Source organism: Diadema antillarum, unplaced genomic scaffold (genome assembly GCF_040938485.1).
Source record: "Diadema antillarum isolate AM-2024a unplaced genomic scaffold, OU_Dant_1.0 scf00000039, whole genome shotgun sequence".
Taxonomy (NCBI): domain Eukaryota; kingdom Metazoa; phylum Echinodermata; class Echinoidea; order Diadematoida; family Diadematidae; genus Diadema; species Diadema antillarum.
In genome coordinates, this window is record NW_027270928.1 from 2,419,160 (window position 1) to 2,436,082 (window position 16,923).

General features: G+C 39.3%; 1 protein-coding gene across 1 annotated transcript; it reads right to left on the reverse strand.

Moving 5' to 3' along the window:
• Nucleotides 1-497: 497 nt before the first annotated feature.
• On the reverse strand, nucleotides 498-1,769 carry LOC139711004 (uncharacterized). The gene has a single exon (XM_071622923.1). The coding sequence runs from the start codon at nucleotides 1,767-1,769 to the stop codon at nucleotides 498-500; it is 1,272 nt and encodes a 423-aa protein (XP_071479024.1).
• Nucleotides 1,770-16,923: the final 15,154 nt, after the last annotated feature.

Consider the following 16,923-nt stretch of genomic DNA (forward strand, 5'->3'; position numbering starts at 1 on the left):
GCTTGAATAATCTCAGCACTAAATCTCGTCCTCTCCACACTAAACTGGAATGGTATCATTGCACAGTGCTGTGTTTTTCACGTAATACCTATAGGTAGAGGTGAACATGGTGAAAGAATCAAATAACGAGGGATATTTACCACTAGCAAAATCTTGCCTCACCAACTTGACTCAACAGGTGACTTTCCAGACGCAAAAAAAAATATTGTGCAAATATCATGACCTGGTTGGAATGAAAAAAAAAAACACTTAAAATCCATTCAGTACTTGACACAACCTAAAGATGATGTGCAAATTAGATTTCTCTCATTCTACATGACTCCGACACATTAATATGTAGATGCGATTAGCAATTGATTACGTGACATGTCTTAATCAAACATCAGACTGGATGATTTCAGGAAATCAGTCGGCCACTTTGATCATAGTTTTCCTTACCAACCTACCATTCGATGAGATTGTTTTTTTCTACTGGAATTTTCTCCTGGTGACAATGACTACCAGATGTTCTTTCCAAATCCCTTAAACTTCAAGCACTTTTTCACTGCATTCCTGAAATTAGTATTGACCAGGTAATACATGAAGAAATTTATGACATGGTTGGTGCTGCGAAGGGAAACGAGTATGGTGATAAACATTGTAAAAGAGTTGTCGGTCGCACTCATTCGGTTGAGATGTCGCCAAACTACCGAGACGATGATGCGAGGCGACCAGCTGATGAAGAAATACACAGTCACAACAAGCAACATCAACGTTGTTTTTCTTCCTATGCTTTTGGATTCCATTCGAAGCCTTCTCTGTGGCTCCCCCCAAGCCAAGGGTACATCGAGCTGATTTGAGGGACCCGCCACTGGCTCCTCCCCTAAACCTGGCAGCGTCGGAGCAACGGTGGTTGTTCTGCTACCACCATCAGAGTCGGATTTTCCCACTGGTTTCGTCTTCAATCTATCATGAAGCATCTTCGATATCGATGGAGTTTGAGCCCGTCCTACATCGTTGCCAGGACGGACATCAGGAGACAGCGAAGAACCAATGCGTGAGGTTGGCCGATTATAAGCTGAAGGCTGATTATCATTTAAGGGGCCGCGGCTGTGGTCGATGCCGACGAGGTCAGCGTGGATTTTCGCTCGACTTTTCAAGAAGATAAAAACCTTGATATACATGATGGTCGTGACAAGGAGAGAGACTACAAAAACAGTGACCAGTATACCAACGAGAACCAGAGCTCTGTCGTAATTCATATCCCTGAGACATGCAGAATCCGAGCGAACTGACCCAGGCCAGCTGAACATACCTGGAGGACTGGTTGCTCCTAGTGACAGAGCGACACATGCCACACCTATGACGATCCCTTGTCTCCGGCTTAGGCGCCTTCGGAAAGGCCGACAGACGGCCAAGTAGCGGTCGATGCTGATGACCATCATCAGAGCTAAAGATGAGATAGCGATGGAGTTCTCTGCCGTGTGGGTCGCGATGCACAGCCCAGTTGTCACCAGTGGCGGGTAGCTGGAGCGGAGAACTTGAAAGGAGGCCAGGACACTAGCCACCAGGTCAACCAAGGCCAGTGTGATGATCAGGATGTCAGTGCTGAACAGCTTTTTCTTTCTTGCGTAAGTCAGGAGAATTGTCAAGTTGCCTGGAATACCAAGAACGACCACGAAAGTGTATAGGACGATGATCACGACGTCGTCACCATGAACCTGTGTTTTCTCATTTTGTCCATTCGTGGCGTGGATGGCAGATGTGTAGTAACTCGACTGGGTAGTCATAACGATGCTTTGGTTTCCTTTCATTTCCTTCTCTATCGCGAAATCTGGCTAAAACAATCCGGCAAAGTGGAATTTGGTTCAGATCCCCAGTATAAGGCAAAGTGATATGAATCCTTTCCAATCGTTTACTACTCCTGGCGAAATTAATGACGCCAAACAGTCGTTTGAAGCACAGCAATTCAGATCGCATGCTACGTGTTCGTGTCTTCGTGCGCTCGCGTTTATGGTTGAGTGTGTAATTCTGTTTTTAAAAATTGCTTTAGGTGAAAATACTTGTGTGAACTCTGCGCACAGTCACGCTGAAAAGCTGCCGGAGACTTTTGACGCGAACTGGAGTATAATGGTAGAATATGACATAATTTTTATTTTCAGGATCATTCCGATGGGTTAGAAAGAAAGAGTATATCACGACAAAACACACAGCGCAGACATAAATGCAGACAGCATTTATGCTACAATAAACGGTGTGCATGTAGAAACGATGATGCAGTGATAACCTACGTCAGGGGCGTCGATTCGTTTTCATGATGGGGGGGGGGGGGAGCGGAGCGACAGAGCGAGGGAGGGTGTGGTACGTGTATTCCCCTCGCATAGGAGGGAAATTTTGAATTTCAGAACTGAAATTCAGCGATCTGGTATTCACTTTTGCAAAAAATCAGGATTTTTTCGATCTAAAAGTAATAAAACGAAAAGATGGGAAATGTGAATGGCTAAATCGCGGTATCTGCATTGTGTGCGTCATCACTTTGTACTACATCTATCACTCTATGGTTGTGGACGGAAGGGAAGGGGGATAACACCTCAAAAAACGACAGAGCTTTTGCATGTTTAGAATTGAAATGAAACGATCTGATGCACACTTTTTTCTGGAATATTCGGAAACCTGTTAATCCTGAAAGTATACTGTAAGTCTTTAATTGGAGGGGGACCGAGTAAGGAAGCGTGTGTGTGTGGGGGGGGGGGGGGGATATTCCCCTCCCACATAAGGGAGCTTTTGCATATTTTTTTATGATATCAATTCAAAGATCTGGTGTACATTTTTTGATGGAATATTTGGAAGATTATCAATGAAAATTTTGTTAATATAAACAATAAACAAATTGAACGAGTGTAGATTCTCATGCAGCTGCTGTACATTGTCTTTAACGAGCGCACCGTGTATAGTTTTCTGTTTTCTCGACAAGTCGAAGCGATGATTATCTCCTTGCAATTTATCGCCAAATTGCGCTTCATCGACGTAAATAAGCACCGATTAATCAATGTGTTTTGTAGTAACAACCATGATTAAAAAAAAAGAAATAGAATAAGCATTAGCTTTCGGGCGGAAGTTCGGTATAGTATAGGTTTTCCCATCCATTTTCGCACTTTTGTCATTCAATTTCAGAGATTTATTATTCAATTTCGTCCCAAGAAGCACCTGGAACGCAAATCCTAACTTCAATTTCGTCAATCGTCATTGTAATTCGTTTTTCGTCAAACATTTTCGAAGACATAGCATTCAGAATCGTCAATTGTCATTCAAATTCATCCCTCCGGCTGACGGATCGCAGAATGTGAAGATCAAATTCGTCTTTGTTCACACAATTTCATGAAATTTTCATTCAAATTAGTCAGATGTTGTCGATTCTTTATCTTGATGGTGAACTAACTTTAAGCCGACATAGTTTTACTTTCTCTCGTAAATTGTATCGTTACACATTATTTCCTAACCATTTGCTTAGACAAAACACACGAAAAACATGACTGCCAACCAAAATTGATTGAAGGATAAAGTCAAGAGACATAACCCAGGACAGTATGTCAGTGTCACCTTTTAAACTTTAACTCGTAATGTTCAGGTTTCGCATCATAATGCATGAAGCAAACTTTAATTTTTGTACCCTGGAAAGCAGGAAACATGATTGTTAGTTCCTATCCATTCTTTGACATTAAACAGGCTACAATTCTACCCTTAAATTTTGTCTTTAATCATGTTTGCCTAGAAATCGTTTGTCAGTGTTTTCGTTTGCCAGACGGTACGTCTGTTTGTATCAGTGTGTACTCGGATTGCTTGTGTGTGTGTGTCTGTATCTGTGGTTCTGTGTGTGTGTGTGGGGGGGGGGGGGGGGGGCACTTGTGTGTATGTTAATTCCTGAATGTAAAATGTGAACGGTTACAGAAAAAAAAATCATGAATGACTGGAAAATCACACCGGATAGAGATATGAGACGAATATGAATGAAAATTTAACGAAAATGATTGAAAAAAGACGAAATCGATCCTGCTGTTTTGAGTGCTGCGAGTGAGACTGACGAATTTGAACTGTAAATGACGAAAATGTATGCCAAATGACTAAATTGAATGGACTTTATTTGAAAATGAACGACGAAAGACGAATTTGACAGTAAGATTGGCCTGTTCCCGACATCCTGCGACGAAATTGAAGTATAAATGTGTGAAATTGAATGAAAAAAAGTTTGAAAATGAATGGGAAAACCTATAGATACTTGCAACTAAGCCTGTCTAGTCATTTAGGAGATTTTAGGTTCGAGTTCAACCATGAGTATGTATTGCCCATGATTGCTTATCATGGCTTCAACTGAAATACTGAATAATGGTGCTTATCTATATACGTCGATGAAAGGCAATTATTGTCAATCAGTTGCAAAGAAAACAACGGGACGAAATATTCATTAATTTGAAATCATCTGCTTGTCTAATTTCAGAGAAAAGTGGAATGAAACTAGAAATGAAACAGGATGTTTGTTTTACCCTACTTTCACTTTTGAGTGAAACTGACCAGATTATAAAATAAGTCACGAAAAAAAGTGTTTGAAAGTAAAAATGATTATGATACAATATCATTCTGTACAGTACATTGTTTCTCACAAAATGAAAGTAGAATGAATTTCTGTCCTCAACAGGAAATTCAAAAACTAGGTAAACAAGAAATGTGTTTCAGCATTGACAAAAAAGTCGTTGCTGTTTTCACTTATAGTTAAACTGACAAACATAATGAAACATCTTTCACGAATTGTGAGAGTGAGAAACAAACACGATGATGCCGACTTTCACGTTCTATTTTCGTATTTGTTGTTTGTTTTTATTTCCGTCTTCATATAAAAATACACACATTACAAGTTGCATATACATTGCATATACTTACAGAAGAAACGGGGGATTGCCTGTTCAGTCATATTATCAAAATATGTCTGTTCTTCCACAGGGTCCCTAATTTACAGTACAATACAAGGATGATAAACACTGTATATACAAAACATAAGAAAAAAAAAAGAATGAAAATCATTTACCAAACTGGTACAGTGAGAGTCAGCAATAATCAGAGATAGGTAGAGAAGAGCAGAGCAAGGAAAAGAAAAAGAGGAGGAGAACAAACTTACAAAAGAAAAGGCAAGACTCATATACCCCCCTCCCCCCTAAAAAAAAAACACACAAAAATTGCTGTTACATTTGGTACTCCATTGAGTCTTTTTTTTTTTACCATAATACTCTATCTAAATAATCAGATAATAACATTTGAAAAGATCTTAAAGTTGATGCGTTACGAATTTCATTGGGCAATTGATTGTACATTGATACTCCCCTGTAAAAGAAAGTCCTTTTACAGTTATTCGAATTTGGCTTTGGAAGATTCAAATTCTGGTTTGAACGCAGTGAATAATTAAGAAATCTTCTAGAAATATTATCAGACATGTAATTGGGGAGAAAGTTCTGCAATATCTTATAAATCATCATACTCATATTCTTTTTATATCGGTATTCAAGAGATTCCCAGCCCAAAACATCATGAATATGTTGAGTAGATACAAAAGAATATGGATTTACTCTCATAATCATACGACCCGCTCTATTCTGTAGCTTTTGAAGGGCTGACAGAGAACCTTTTTTTAGCCGCTTTTCAGTGGAGGATCCAGGGGGCGCACCGGGCGCGCCCTCTTTAATCTGTCTTAAAACAAAAGAAATAGAAAAATCTTTCTTTCTTTGTTCATTAGCCGATGAAACCCGAAAGTGACACGAGAAACGGCCTTTGTGGGGGGCTTGTCAGCTGATTGATACCGGACATGCCGGAAGTGACACCAGAAATTTTCCCCCCCCCCATTCCTGGATCCACCCCTGCATTTTCTCTGCTCTTTCAAACACACTCAGCGCAGCAAGAATGCAGCGCGATCCTATGTAGTTCAGCAAAATAAACTTACGCCATCAGTGACTGGTGTTCGAGGATTAGTGGCAGCAACACTGGAGAAGAAGACGAGTGGACCCATTAGCATTTACAGATGGGAAGGGGGATTATCCATCCGGTAAGCCCGAGTGAGACGGAATAATAGTTAGAAAAGGGATAGGAAGTAGATAACCGGCAGAAAGAGGAAGAGACAGAGCAGAGAGAGTTTTATGAGAAAGAGGATGGATTTAGGGACGGCGGGAGAAAGTATTACAAAGAACAACAAAAATCTAAAATCTACTCTAATGAACCATAAACATTTGTATTTTTTTTCAAACATCTATATTCCATTAAAAAAAACTTGCAGTCCCTTAAATCTCAGCGAAATCAGATTAGCGGCCCACACAATCATGTAGGAACCTAAGAATTATGTCACTTCGTTGCAGAATCTGCACGTTTTCACCAGTATTACCTTCTCTACTTGAACGAGACAAGCTTTTCTTTATCGCTCAGCTGGACACGTTTATAGATTTTGTTATATACCATCAAAGACAGGGAAAGTAAATTTCTTAAGAAAAAACAACCAAATTAAATTAAGGCATAACAATAAGGAAGGGACAAATAGCATTTCTGTGCATTTTGTTGAACATCATGGGTCACAACAACAGTCTGTTATGAGAATAAGGTGTCAATATTTTTGAGGTTACATGAAGACATGATAGAAATGTTTAAAACTGTCATAACTTCACATTTACATGAAATCGATAAAAAATAGATGTTCAGGGAAAATCTACATGTTTAAATCGTAAAATATCTCTCTTGTTGTTTCGCGCGTGCGTATTCACCGTGCGCTACGTCTATGGAGATGGATAGCGCTCACCTCAAATGGCAGTGAATGGAGCGGTGGCAGATATCACGATGTTGTTATTTTTTTTTAATTAGCAAATATAAAAAATAATGATTTATTTTATTGTTGGGTGATTTTCTCGTTTACAAATCAAATCATTTACAAATCTTTGTATCCGAGTCTAAAGAAAACGGGAGGGGGTAAATTTGAGTAGAGCAGTTGGAATCATTTCACGTTATTCCGAACTACTGCTCAACGATACGCTTCGCTAAAAAATGAACGTCGTGTTGCAATTCAAGTTATGCCACGACGTAAACAATTAGGCCTACGTCATAGTAATTCTAGTTAAGACACGACGTAAATAATTTCGCTTTGTAGTTATTCCAGTTATGACACGATGTGAATTATTACGCTGTGTTGTAAATAATTACTACCGAATTACTGCTCGTCGATTTACGTAGTGAGCCAAGTCAGCCAAGTCAGCCAATGGGATCGTTCTTCACTTAGCATTTGAAGACCCCGAAGCGAACGCTTCCTCGAAGTAGTCTGGGTGCCAGAGGCTGAACCTTGTTTTACCGTCCACCCAATGTTTTTTGATGGTTTTGCCCTATTTCGGGGGTGCTGAATCCGAATCCGGATGATGCAACTCTTGCATCCTTGAGGGTTTTGAGATATTCAAGATGGCCGCCAAGATGGCCGCCCAAACCGGAAATTCCCACGTATTTCCTTCTAAATGGTGAGATATTGAAAACAAGTGATGGTTTTACCCTATTTCGAGGGTGCTGAATCCGAATCCGGATGATGCAATTCTTGCATCCTTGAGGGTTTTGAGATATTCAAGATGGCTGCCAAAATGGCCGCCAAAACCGAAAATTCCCACGTATTTCTTTCTAAGTGGTGTGAAATTGAAAAAAAATGATGATTCTCCCTATTTGGAAGGTGCTGAATCCGAATCTGGATGATGCAACTCTTGCATCCATGGAGTTTTTGAGATATTCAAGATGGCCGTCAAAATGGCCGACAATTAAGACCGGAAATTCCCATGTATTTCCTTCTAAATGTTGAGAAATTAAAAACAATTGATGGTTTTACCCTATTTCGAGGGTGCTGAATCCGAATCTGGATGATGCAACTCTTGCATCCATGAAGTTTTAGAGATATTCAAGATGGCCGCCAAAATGGCCGCCAATTAAAACCGGAAATTCCCATGTATTTCCTTAAGGTGAGATGTTGAAAACAATTGATGGTTTTGCCCTATTTCGAGGGTGCTGAATCCGAATCTGGATGATGCAAATCTTGCATCCATGAAGTTTGAAAGATATTCAAGATGGCCGCCAAAATGGCCACCAAAACCGAAATTTCCCACGTATTTCCTTCTAAATGGTGAGAAATTGAAAACAATTGATTTTTTTTTACCCTATTTCGAGGGTGCTGAATCAGAATCTAATGGTGCAACTCCTGCATTGTTGAAGATTTTGAGATGGTCAATATGGCCGTTAAAATGGCCGCCCAAAACGGAAGTTCCCATGTATTTCTTTCTAAATGGTGACAATTTGAAAGCAATTGGTGGTTTTTATCTTATTTTGAGTGTGCTGAATCCGAAGCTCAGGATACAACTCTTGCATCCTTAAGGGTTTTGAGATGATAAAGATGGTCGCCAAAAATGACCGCGAAAAACGGAAATTCATATGTAGACCCCCTACTTCCTTCTAAATTGTGTAAAATACAAAACAGTTGGTGGTTTTACACTATTTTGAGTTTGCTGAATTTGAAGCTCCAGTATACAGCTCTTACTTCCTCGAGGGTTTTGAGATAATAAAGATGGCCGCCAGAATGGCCCCTAAATGGCCGTCAAAAACGAAAATTTCCATGGGAGCCCTATATTACCTTCTAAATGGTGTGAAATTGAAAACAAGTGGCGGTTTCACTCTATTTCGAGGGTGCTGAATCCGAACCTGGTTGATGCAACTTTCGTGTTCTTTTTTAAGGGTTTTGAGATGTCCAAGATGACCGCCAAAATAACTGTCAAAAATTGGTAAATTTTAGGCCCTATTCAGCACCCTCGAAACTTGGTTGTTGAAATTCGTCCATTCTTTAGGGTTTTTAGACGTCCAAGATGACAGCCAAAATAAGTGGCAGAAATTCCAATGTCAATATATTTTTTCTTAATGGTAAAATTTTTAAAATAAATTGATGGTCTTACCCTATTTCGAGGGTGCTGAAGGTCTTTGAAGGTTTTCGGACATCTATAAATATCCTGTATGAACGGAAACTCCTTAACATGTTCTTATACTGAAATGGTGAAGTATTGTGCTCCAACGCGAAGCGGGAGATTAAACCCATGCAGGGTGAAAAGCAATAATTCGTATTCGTGTATTCAACTCAGTTGAGCGAATTTGTCAAATCAGCCAAAATTTATTGAAAGTCAAAATGACAGTCACAATGGTATTGTAATATACTGAGATATTCCGATATGTCTCAAACGGAACTTTAACACGTACTGGAACAAAGAAGAAGTGATATTGACATCATACTGAAACGTACAAACGCAAAGAAAGATACGATTGAAAATGTCTTTATGCATAATTGTTATGAAATAATGCTTGTGGTCTCCAATAATATGGCTCCATAGATGTAAAGTTAATCCTTTTCGGCTATCAATAGAGTAAAATTAAATTATGGCATGTTGGTATTTGGTGTTGAAACTTGTCTTGTATTCTGACGAGTCTCGCCTCGTATTCTTGTGAAACTTGTCGCATATTCTGATTAGGTCATTGGAAATGGTTGCATCCATGACCACTATAGTAGATATCAATAAGGGTAATTTCGAAAGCACTCTGCGCGATTATGATATTCGTAAGTACTGGATTATCAACTATTACCTTCCATGTTGTCGTTTGATTTTTATTTAGTTTTTTTTTTTTCCAAGGCGCGTTACCTGTGATTTGTCCGTCCCCTCGTGTGTGTTTGTAATAGATTATATATACATATATATTCATACATAATGTTACATCATATTGAAGAAAAAATTGAAGCATAACAATAAAAATGTCCCACTCGTGTCTTCAACAATGTCATCAAGACCACCAATATAAACCAAATAACCAATTTGAGTGTTCATGGATAAAGAGATTAAAACTGCTCATGGATTAAGGCAGGTAATGTTGGGTAATTTCAGTACACTTCTCTACATCACTATCAAAATATGATTTAGATGAACATGTCTTGTCCATTAATTGTTAGTGTTCAAAACTTATCCATTATAATATGTAGAGGAAACATGTGTAATCTTGCAATTATTCAACCGCATCTGTAGTCTTGAAGGGTTAATTATTGCTGGCACACTAAGCCTTGTATCGTACCAACTCAAAGATATCCAGTATAGCTGGTTTCACTGTATATACAGCAAGTTCAAACTGTGCCATTGACGAAAATATGTTATCAATTTCTCACCATTTATAAGAAGGAAATACATTGGAGTTTCCGTTTCGGCGGCCATTTTGGCGGCCATTTTGACTATCTCGAGGTGCATCATCCAGATTCGGATTCAGCACCCTCGAAATAGAGTAAAACCATCTACTATTTTCTATTTCTCACCATTTAAAAGCTAATACATAGATATTTCCGGTTTTGATTGGCGGCCATTTTGGCGGCCATTTTGGCGGCCATCTTGAATATCTCAATACCCTCAGGGATGCAAGGTTTGCATCATCCAGACTCGGATTTAACACCATAGAAATAGGGTAGATCACATCAATTGTTTTCAATTTCTCACCATTCAGAAGAAAATACATGGGAATTTCCGGTTTTAATTGGCGGCCATTTTGACAGCCATTTTGGCGGCCGTCTTGAATATCTCAAAAACTTCATGGTTGCATGAGTTGCATCATCCAGATTTGGATTCAGCATCCTCCAAATAGGGAGAATCATCAATTATTTCCAATTTCACACCATTTAGAAGGAAATACGTGGGAATTTTCGGTTTTGGTGGCCATTTTGGCGGCCATCTTGAATATCTCAATATCCTCAAGGATGCAAGAGTTGCATCATCCAGATTCGGATTCAGCACCCTCGAAATAGGGTAAAACCATCAATTGTTTTCAATATCTCACCTTTTAGAAGGAAATACGTGGGAATTTCCGGTTTTGGCGGCCATTTTGGCGGCCATCTTGAATATCTCAAAATCCTCAGGGATGCAAGAGTTGCATCATCCAGATTCGGATTCAGCACCCTCGAAATAGGGTAAATCCATCAATTGTTTTCAATATCTCACCATTTAGAAGGAAATACGTGGGAATTTCCGGTTTTGGCGGCCATTTTGGGGGCCATCTTGAATATCTCAAAACCCTCAAGGATGCAAGAGTTGCATCATCCAGATTCGGATTCAGCACCCCCGAAATAGGGCAAAACCATCAAAAAACATCGGGTGGACGGTAAAACAAGGTTAGGCCCAAAAAGTGGTTTTGGCACCCAGACTAGTCTGGGTGCCAGAGGCTGAACCTTGTTTTACCGTCCACCCAATGTTTTTTGATGGTTTTGCCCTATTTCGGGGGTGCTGAATCCGAATCCGGATGATGCAACTCTTGCATCCTTGAGGGTTTTGAGATATTCAAGATGGCCGCCAAGATGGCCGCCCAAACCGGAAATTCCCACGTATTTCCTTCTAAATGGTGAGATATTGAAAACAAGTAATGGTTTTACCCTATTTCGAGGGTGCTGAATCCGAATCCGGATGATGCAATTCTTGCATCCTTGAGGGTTTTGAGATATTCAAGATGGCTGCCAAAATGGCCGCCAAAACCGAAAATTCCCACGTATTTCTTTCTAAGTGGTGTGAAATTGAAAAAAAATGATGATTCTCCCTATTTGGAAGGTGCTGAATCCGAATCTGGATGATGCAACTCTTGCATCCATGGAGTTTTTGAGATATTCAAGATGGCCGTCAAAATGGCCGACAATTAAGACCGGAAATTCCCATGTATTTCCTTCTAAATGTTGAGAAATTAAAAACAATTGATGGTTTTACCCTATTTCGAGGGTGCTGAATCCGAATCTGGATGATGCAACTCTTGCATCCATGAAGTTTTAGAGATATTCAAGATGGCCGCCAAAATGGCCGCCAATTAAAACCGGAAATTCCCATGTATTTCCTTAAGGTGAGATGTTGAAAACAATTGATGGTTTTGCCCTATTTCGAGGGTGCTGAATCCGAATCTGGATGATGCAAATCTTGCATCCATGAAGTTTGAAAGATATTCAAGATGGCCGCCAAAATGGCCACCAAAACCGAAATTTCCCACGTATTTCCTTCTAAATGGTGAGAAATTGAAAACAATTGATTTTTTTTACCCTATTTCGAGGGTGCTGAATCAGAATCTAATGGTGCAACTCCTGCATTGTTGAAGATTTTGAGATGGTCAATATGGCCGTTAAAATGGCCGCCCAAAACGGAAGTTCCCATGTATTTCTTTCTAAATGGTGACAATTTGAAAGCAATTGGTGGTTTTTATCTTATTTTGAGTGTGCTGAATCCGAAGCTCAGGATACAACTCTTGCATCCTTAAGGGTTTTGAGATGATAAAGATGGTCGCCAAAAATGACCGCGAAAAACGGAAATTCATATGTAGACCCCCTACTTCCTTCTAAATTGTGTAAAATACAAAACAGTTGGTGGTTTTACACTATTTTGAGTTTGCTGAATTTGAAGCTCCAGTATACAGCTCTTACTTCCTCGAGGGTTTTGAGATAATAAAGATGGCCGCCAGAATGGCCCCTAAATGGCCGTCAAAAACGAAAATTTCCATGGGAGCCCTATATTACCTTCTAAATGGTGTGAAATTGAAAACAAGTGGCGGTTTCACTCTATTTCGAGGGTGCTGAATCCGAACCTGGTTGATGCAACTTTCGTGTTCTTTTTTAAGGGTTTTGAGATGTCCAAGATGACCGCCAAAATAACTGTCAAAAATTGGTAAATTTTAGGCCCTATTCAGCACCCTCGAAACTTGGTTGTTGAAATTCGTCCATTCTTTAGGGTTTTTAGACGTCCAAGATGACAGCCAAAATAAGTGGCAGAAATTCCAATGTCAATATATTTTTTCTTAATGGTAAAATTTTTAAAATAAATTGATGGTCTTACCCTATTTCGAGGGTGCTGAAGGTCTTTGAAGGTTTTCGGACATCTATAAATATCCTGTATGAACGGAAACTCCTTAACATGTTCTTATACTGAAATGGTGAAGTATTGTGCTCCAACGCGAAGCGGGAGATTAAACCCATGCAGGGTGAAAAGCAATAATTCGTATTCGTGTATTCAACTCAGTTGAGCGAATTTGTCAAATCAGCCAAAATTTATTGAAAGTCAAAATGACAGTCACAATGGTATTGTAATATACTGAGATATTCCGATATGTCTCAAACGGAACTTTAACACGTACTGGAACAAAGAAGAAGTGATATTGACATCATACTGAAACGTACAAACGCAAAGAAAGATACGATTGAAAATGTCTTTATGCATAATTGTTATGAAATAATGCTTGTGGTCTCCAATAATATGGCTCCATAGATGTAAAGTTAATCCTTTTCGGCTATCAATAGAGTAAAATTAAATTATGGCATGTTGGTATTTGGTGTTGAAACTTGTCTTGTATTCTGACGAGTCTCGCCTCGTATTCTTGTGAAACTTGTCGCATATTCTGATTAGGTCATTGGAAATGGTTGCATCCATGACCACTATAGTAGATATCAATAAGGGTAATTTCGAAAGCACTCTGCGCGATTATGATATTCGTAAGTACTGGATTATCAACTATTACCTTCCATGTTGTCGTTTGATTTTTATTTAGTTTTTTTTTTTTCCAAGGCGCGTTACCTGTGATTTGTCCGTCCCCTCGTGTGTGTTTGTAATAGATTATATATACATATATATTCATACATAATGTTACATCATATTGAAGAAAAAATTGAAGCATAACAATAAAAATGTCCCACTCGTGTCTTCAACAATGTCATCAAGACCACCAATATAAACCAAATAACCAATTTGAGTGTTCATGGATAAAGAGATTAAAACTGCTCATGGATTAAGGCAGGTAATGTTGGGTAATTTCAGTACACTTCTCTACATCACTATCAAAATATGATTTAGATGAACATGTCTTGTCCATTAATTGTTAGTGTTCAAAACTTATCCATTATAATATGTAGAGGAAACATGTGTAATCTTGCAATTATTCAACCGCATCTGTAGTCTTGAAGGGTTAATTATTGCTGGCACACTAAGCCTTGTATCGTACCAACTCAAAGATATCCAGTATAGCTGGTTTCACTGTATATACAGCAAGTTCAAACTGTGCCATTGACGAAAATATGTTATCAATTTCTCACCATTTATAAGAAGGAAATACATTGGAGTTTCCGTTTCGGCGGCCATTTTGGCGGCCATTTTGACTATCTCGAGGTGCATCATCCAGATTCGGATTCAGCACCCTCGAAATAGAGTAAAACCATCTACTATTTTCTATTTCTCACCATTTAAAAGCTAATACATAGATATTTCCGGTTTTGATTGGCGGCCATTTTGGCGGCCATTTTGGCGGCCATCTTGAATATCTCAATACCCTCAGGGATGCAAGGTTTGCATCATCCAGACTCGGATTTAACACCATAGAAATAGGGTAGATCACATCAATTGTTTTCAATTTCTCACCATTCAGAAGAAAATACATGGGAATTTCCGGTTTTAATTGGCGGCCATTTTGACAGCCATTTTGGCGGCCGTCTTGAATATCTCAAAAACTTCATGGTTGCATGAGTTGCATCATCCAGATTTGGATTCAGCATCCTCCAAATAGGGAGAATCATCAATTATTTCCAATTTCACACCATTTAGAAGGAAATACGTGGGAATTTTCGGTTTTGGTGGCCATTTTGGCGGCCATCTTGAATATCTCAATATCCTCAAGGATGCAAGAGTTGCATCATCCAGATTCGGATTCAGCACCCTCGAAATAGGGTAAAACCATCAATTGTTTTCAATATCTCACCTTTTAGAAGGAAATACGTGGGAATTTCCGGTTTTGGCGGCCATTTTGGCGGCCATCTTGAATATCTCAAAATCCTCAGGGATGCAAGAGTTGCATCATCCAGATTCGGATTCAGCACCCTCGAAATAGGGTAAATCCATCAATTGTTTTCAATATCTCACCATTTAGAAGGAAATACGTGGGAATTTCCGGTTTTGGCGGCCATTTTGGGGGCCATCTTGAATATCTCAAAACCCTCAAGGATGCAAGAGTTGCATCATCCAGATTCGGATTCAGCACCCCCGAAATAGGGCAAAACCATCAAAAAACATCGGGTGGACGGTAAAACAAGGTTAGGCCCAAAAAGTGGTTTTGGCACCCAGACTAAAGCAGCTTGAGGAACTGTTTATTTCGCTGAAAGAAAAAAAAAGTCGTTTCAATGTTTGTGAAATCTTCAGGATTTTGGGCTACCTTTGGCAAGTAATAAATCAGCGACGTAACTTTCAGAGCGAAGATGTTGGTTACTCTACCTACTTAATAATTCCTGTGGCTTATATACCGAGGTTCCTTCAACCATTCTTTAATATTCTGTAATTAAAAAAAAAAGTTATAATCTAGTTATGTGCATGACATCATCCCTAAGAATAGCTAACACAGAACACCGGGTTACACACTACGATTAAACATACGGATACAGTACTACGATCGAGGCCGACATTGTATGCATTGACTCACAGTGCGTACTGTATTGTTACATGCACACAGAACATATCGTTCCAAGCTTCGGCGCAGTTGCCATGATTCTGTTTTTTCATTTGAGTTTCACAACTTCCCCCTTTTTTCCGGGGGGGGGGGGGGGGGGGCGATTTATCCACTTGTCTTCATTCAATCCGCGTGTGTATAGGTTTTTCCATTCATTTTCAAACTTTTTTCATTCAATTTCACAAAGTTTTACTTCATTTTCGTCGCGGGATGTCGGGAATATGCCAATCTTACTTTCAAATTCGTCTTTCGTCGTTCATTTTCAAATAAAGTCCATTCAATTCAGTCATTTGGCATACATTTTCGTCATTTACAGTTCAAATTCGTCAGTCTTACTCGCAGAATTCAAAACAGCAGGATCGATTTCGTCTTTTGTCAATCATTTTCATTCATATTCGTCTCATATCTCTATCCGCTGTGATTTCCCAGTCACTCATGTATTTGTTCTGTAACCGTTCACATTCTACATTCAGGAGTTTACATACACACAAGTGTCCCCCCCTCCCCCCCCCCCCCACACACACAGGACCACAGATACAGACACACACACAAGCAATCCGAGTACACACTGATACAGACAGACGTACCGTCTCGCAAAATAAAGAATCGACAACATCTGGCTAATTTGAGTGAAAAATTCATGAAATTGTGTGAACAAAAACGAATTTGATCTTCACATTTTGCGATCCGTCAGCGGGAGGGATGAATTTGAATGACAATTGACGATTTTGAATGCTATGTCTTCGAAAATGTTTGACGAAAAACGAATTACAATGACAATTGACGACATTGAAGTTAGGATTTGCGTTCCACGTGCTTCTCGGGACGAAATTGAATAATTAATCTTTCAAATTGAATGACAAAAGTGCGAAAATGGATGGGAAACCTATATTACATAGCATTTTTTGAGAATATTCGGTTGTTTGTACAAGTTCTCGTTTTCTGTACACTTCACCATAGATTACGGAGTCGTGCAGTGTTCGCTTCACTGTAAAATGCGGCGGTTTTTAAAAAAAGCGACCAATCAACCTCATTTTCATATGGATCGTTACGCCAATACAACTTTTTTTTTTTAGGGGGGGGGGCTTATTTTCTGCAAGGACTTATAGGGTTAGGGTTATGGTGGTGAAAGGGTTTTAGGTTTAGTTTGATGTGAGGATAAGGGCTAGGGTTATGCTAACGGGTAGAATTTATGTTTGTCATAGCGTGCAGATATTTCATGGGCGCAATTGTCGAGCTAATGTCATGGAGCTCGATTGCATCAACAAAATCAAAAAGCCCGGTCACACAGCGCTTTACGGCTTAATCACGACCAAAACACATCCAAAAGTGGTCTCCCGTGAAGCAGACGATGTTGTTCGC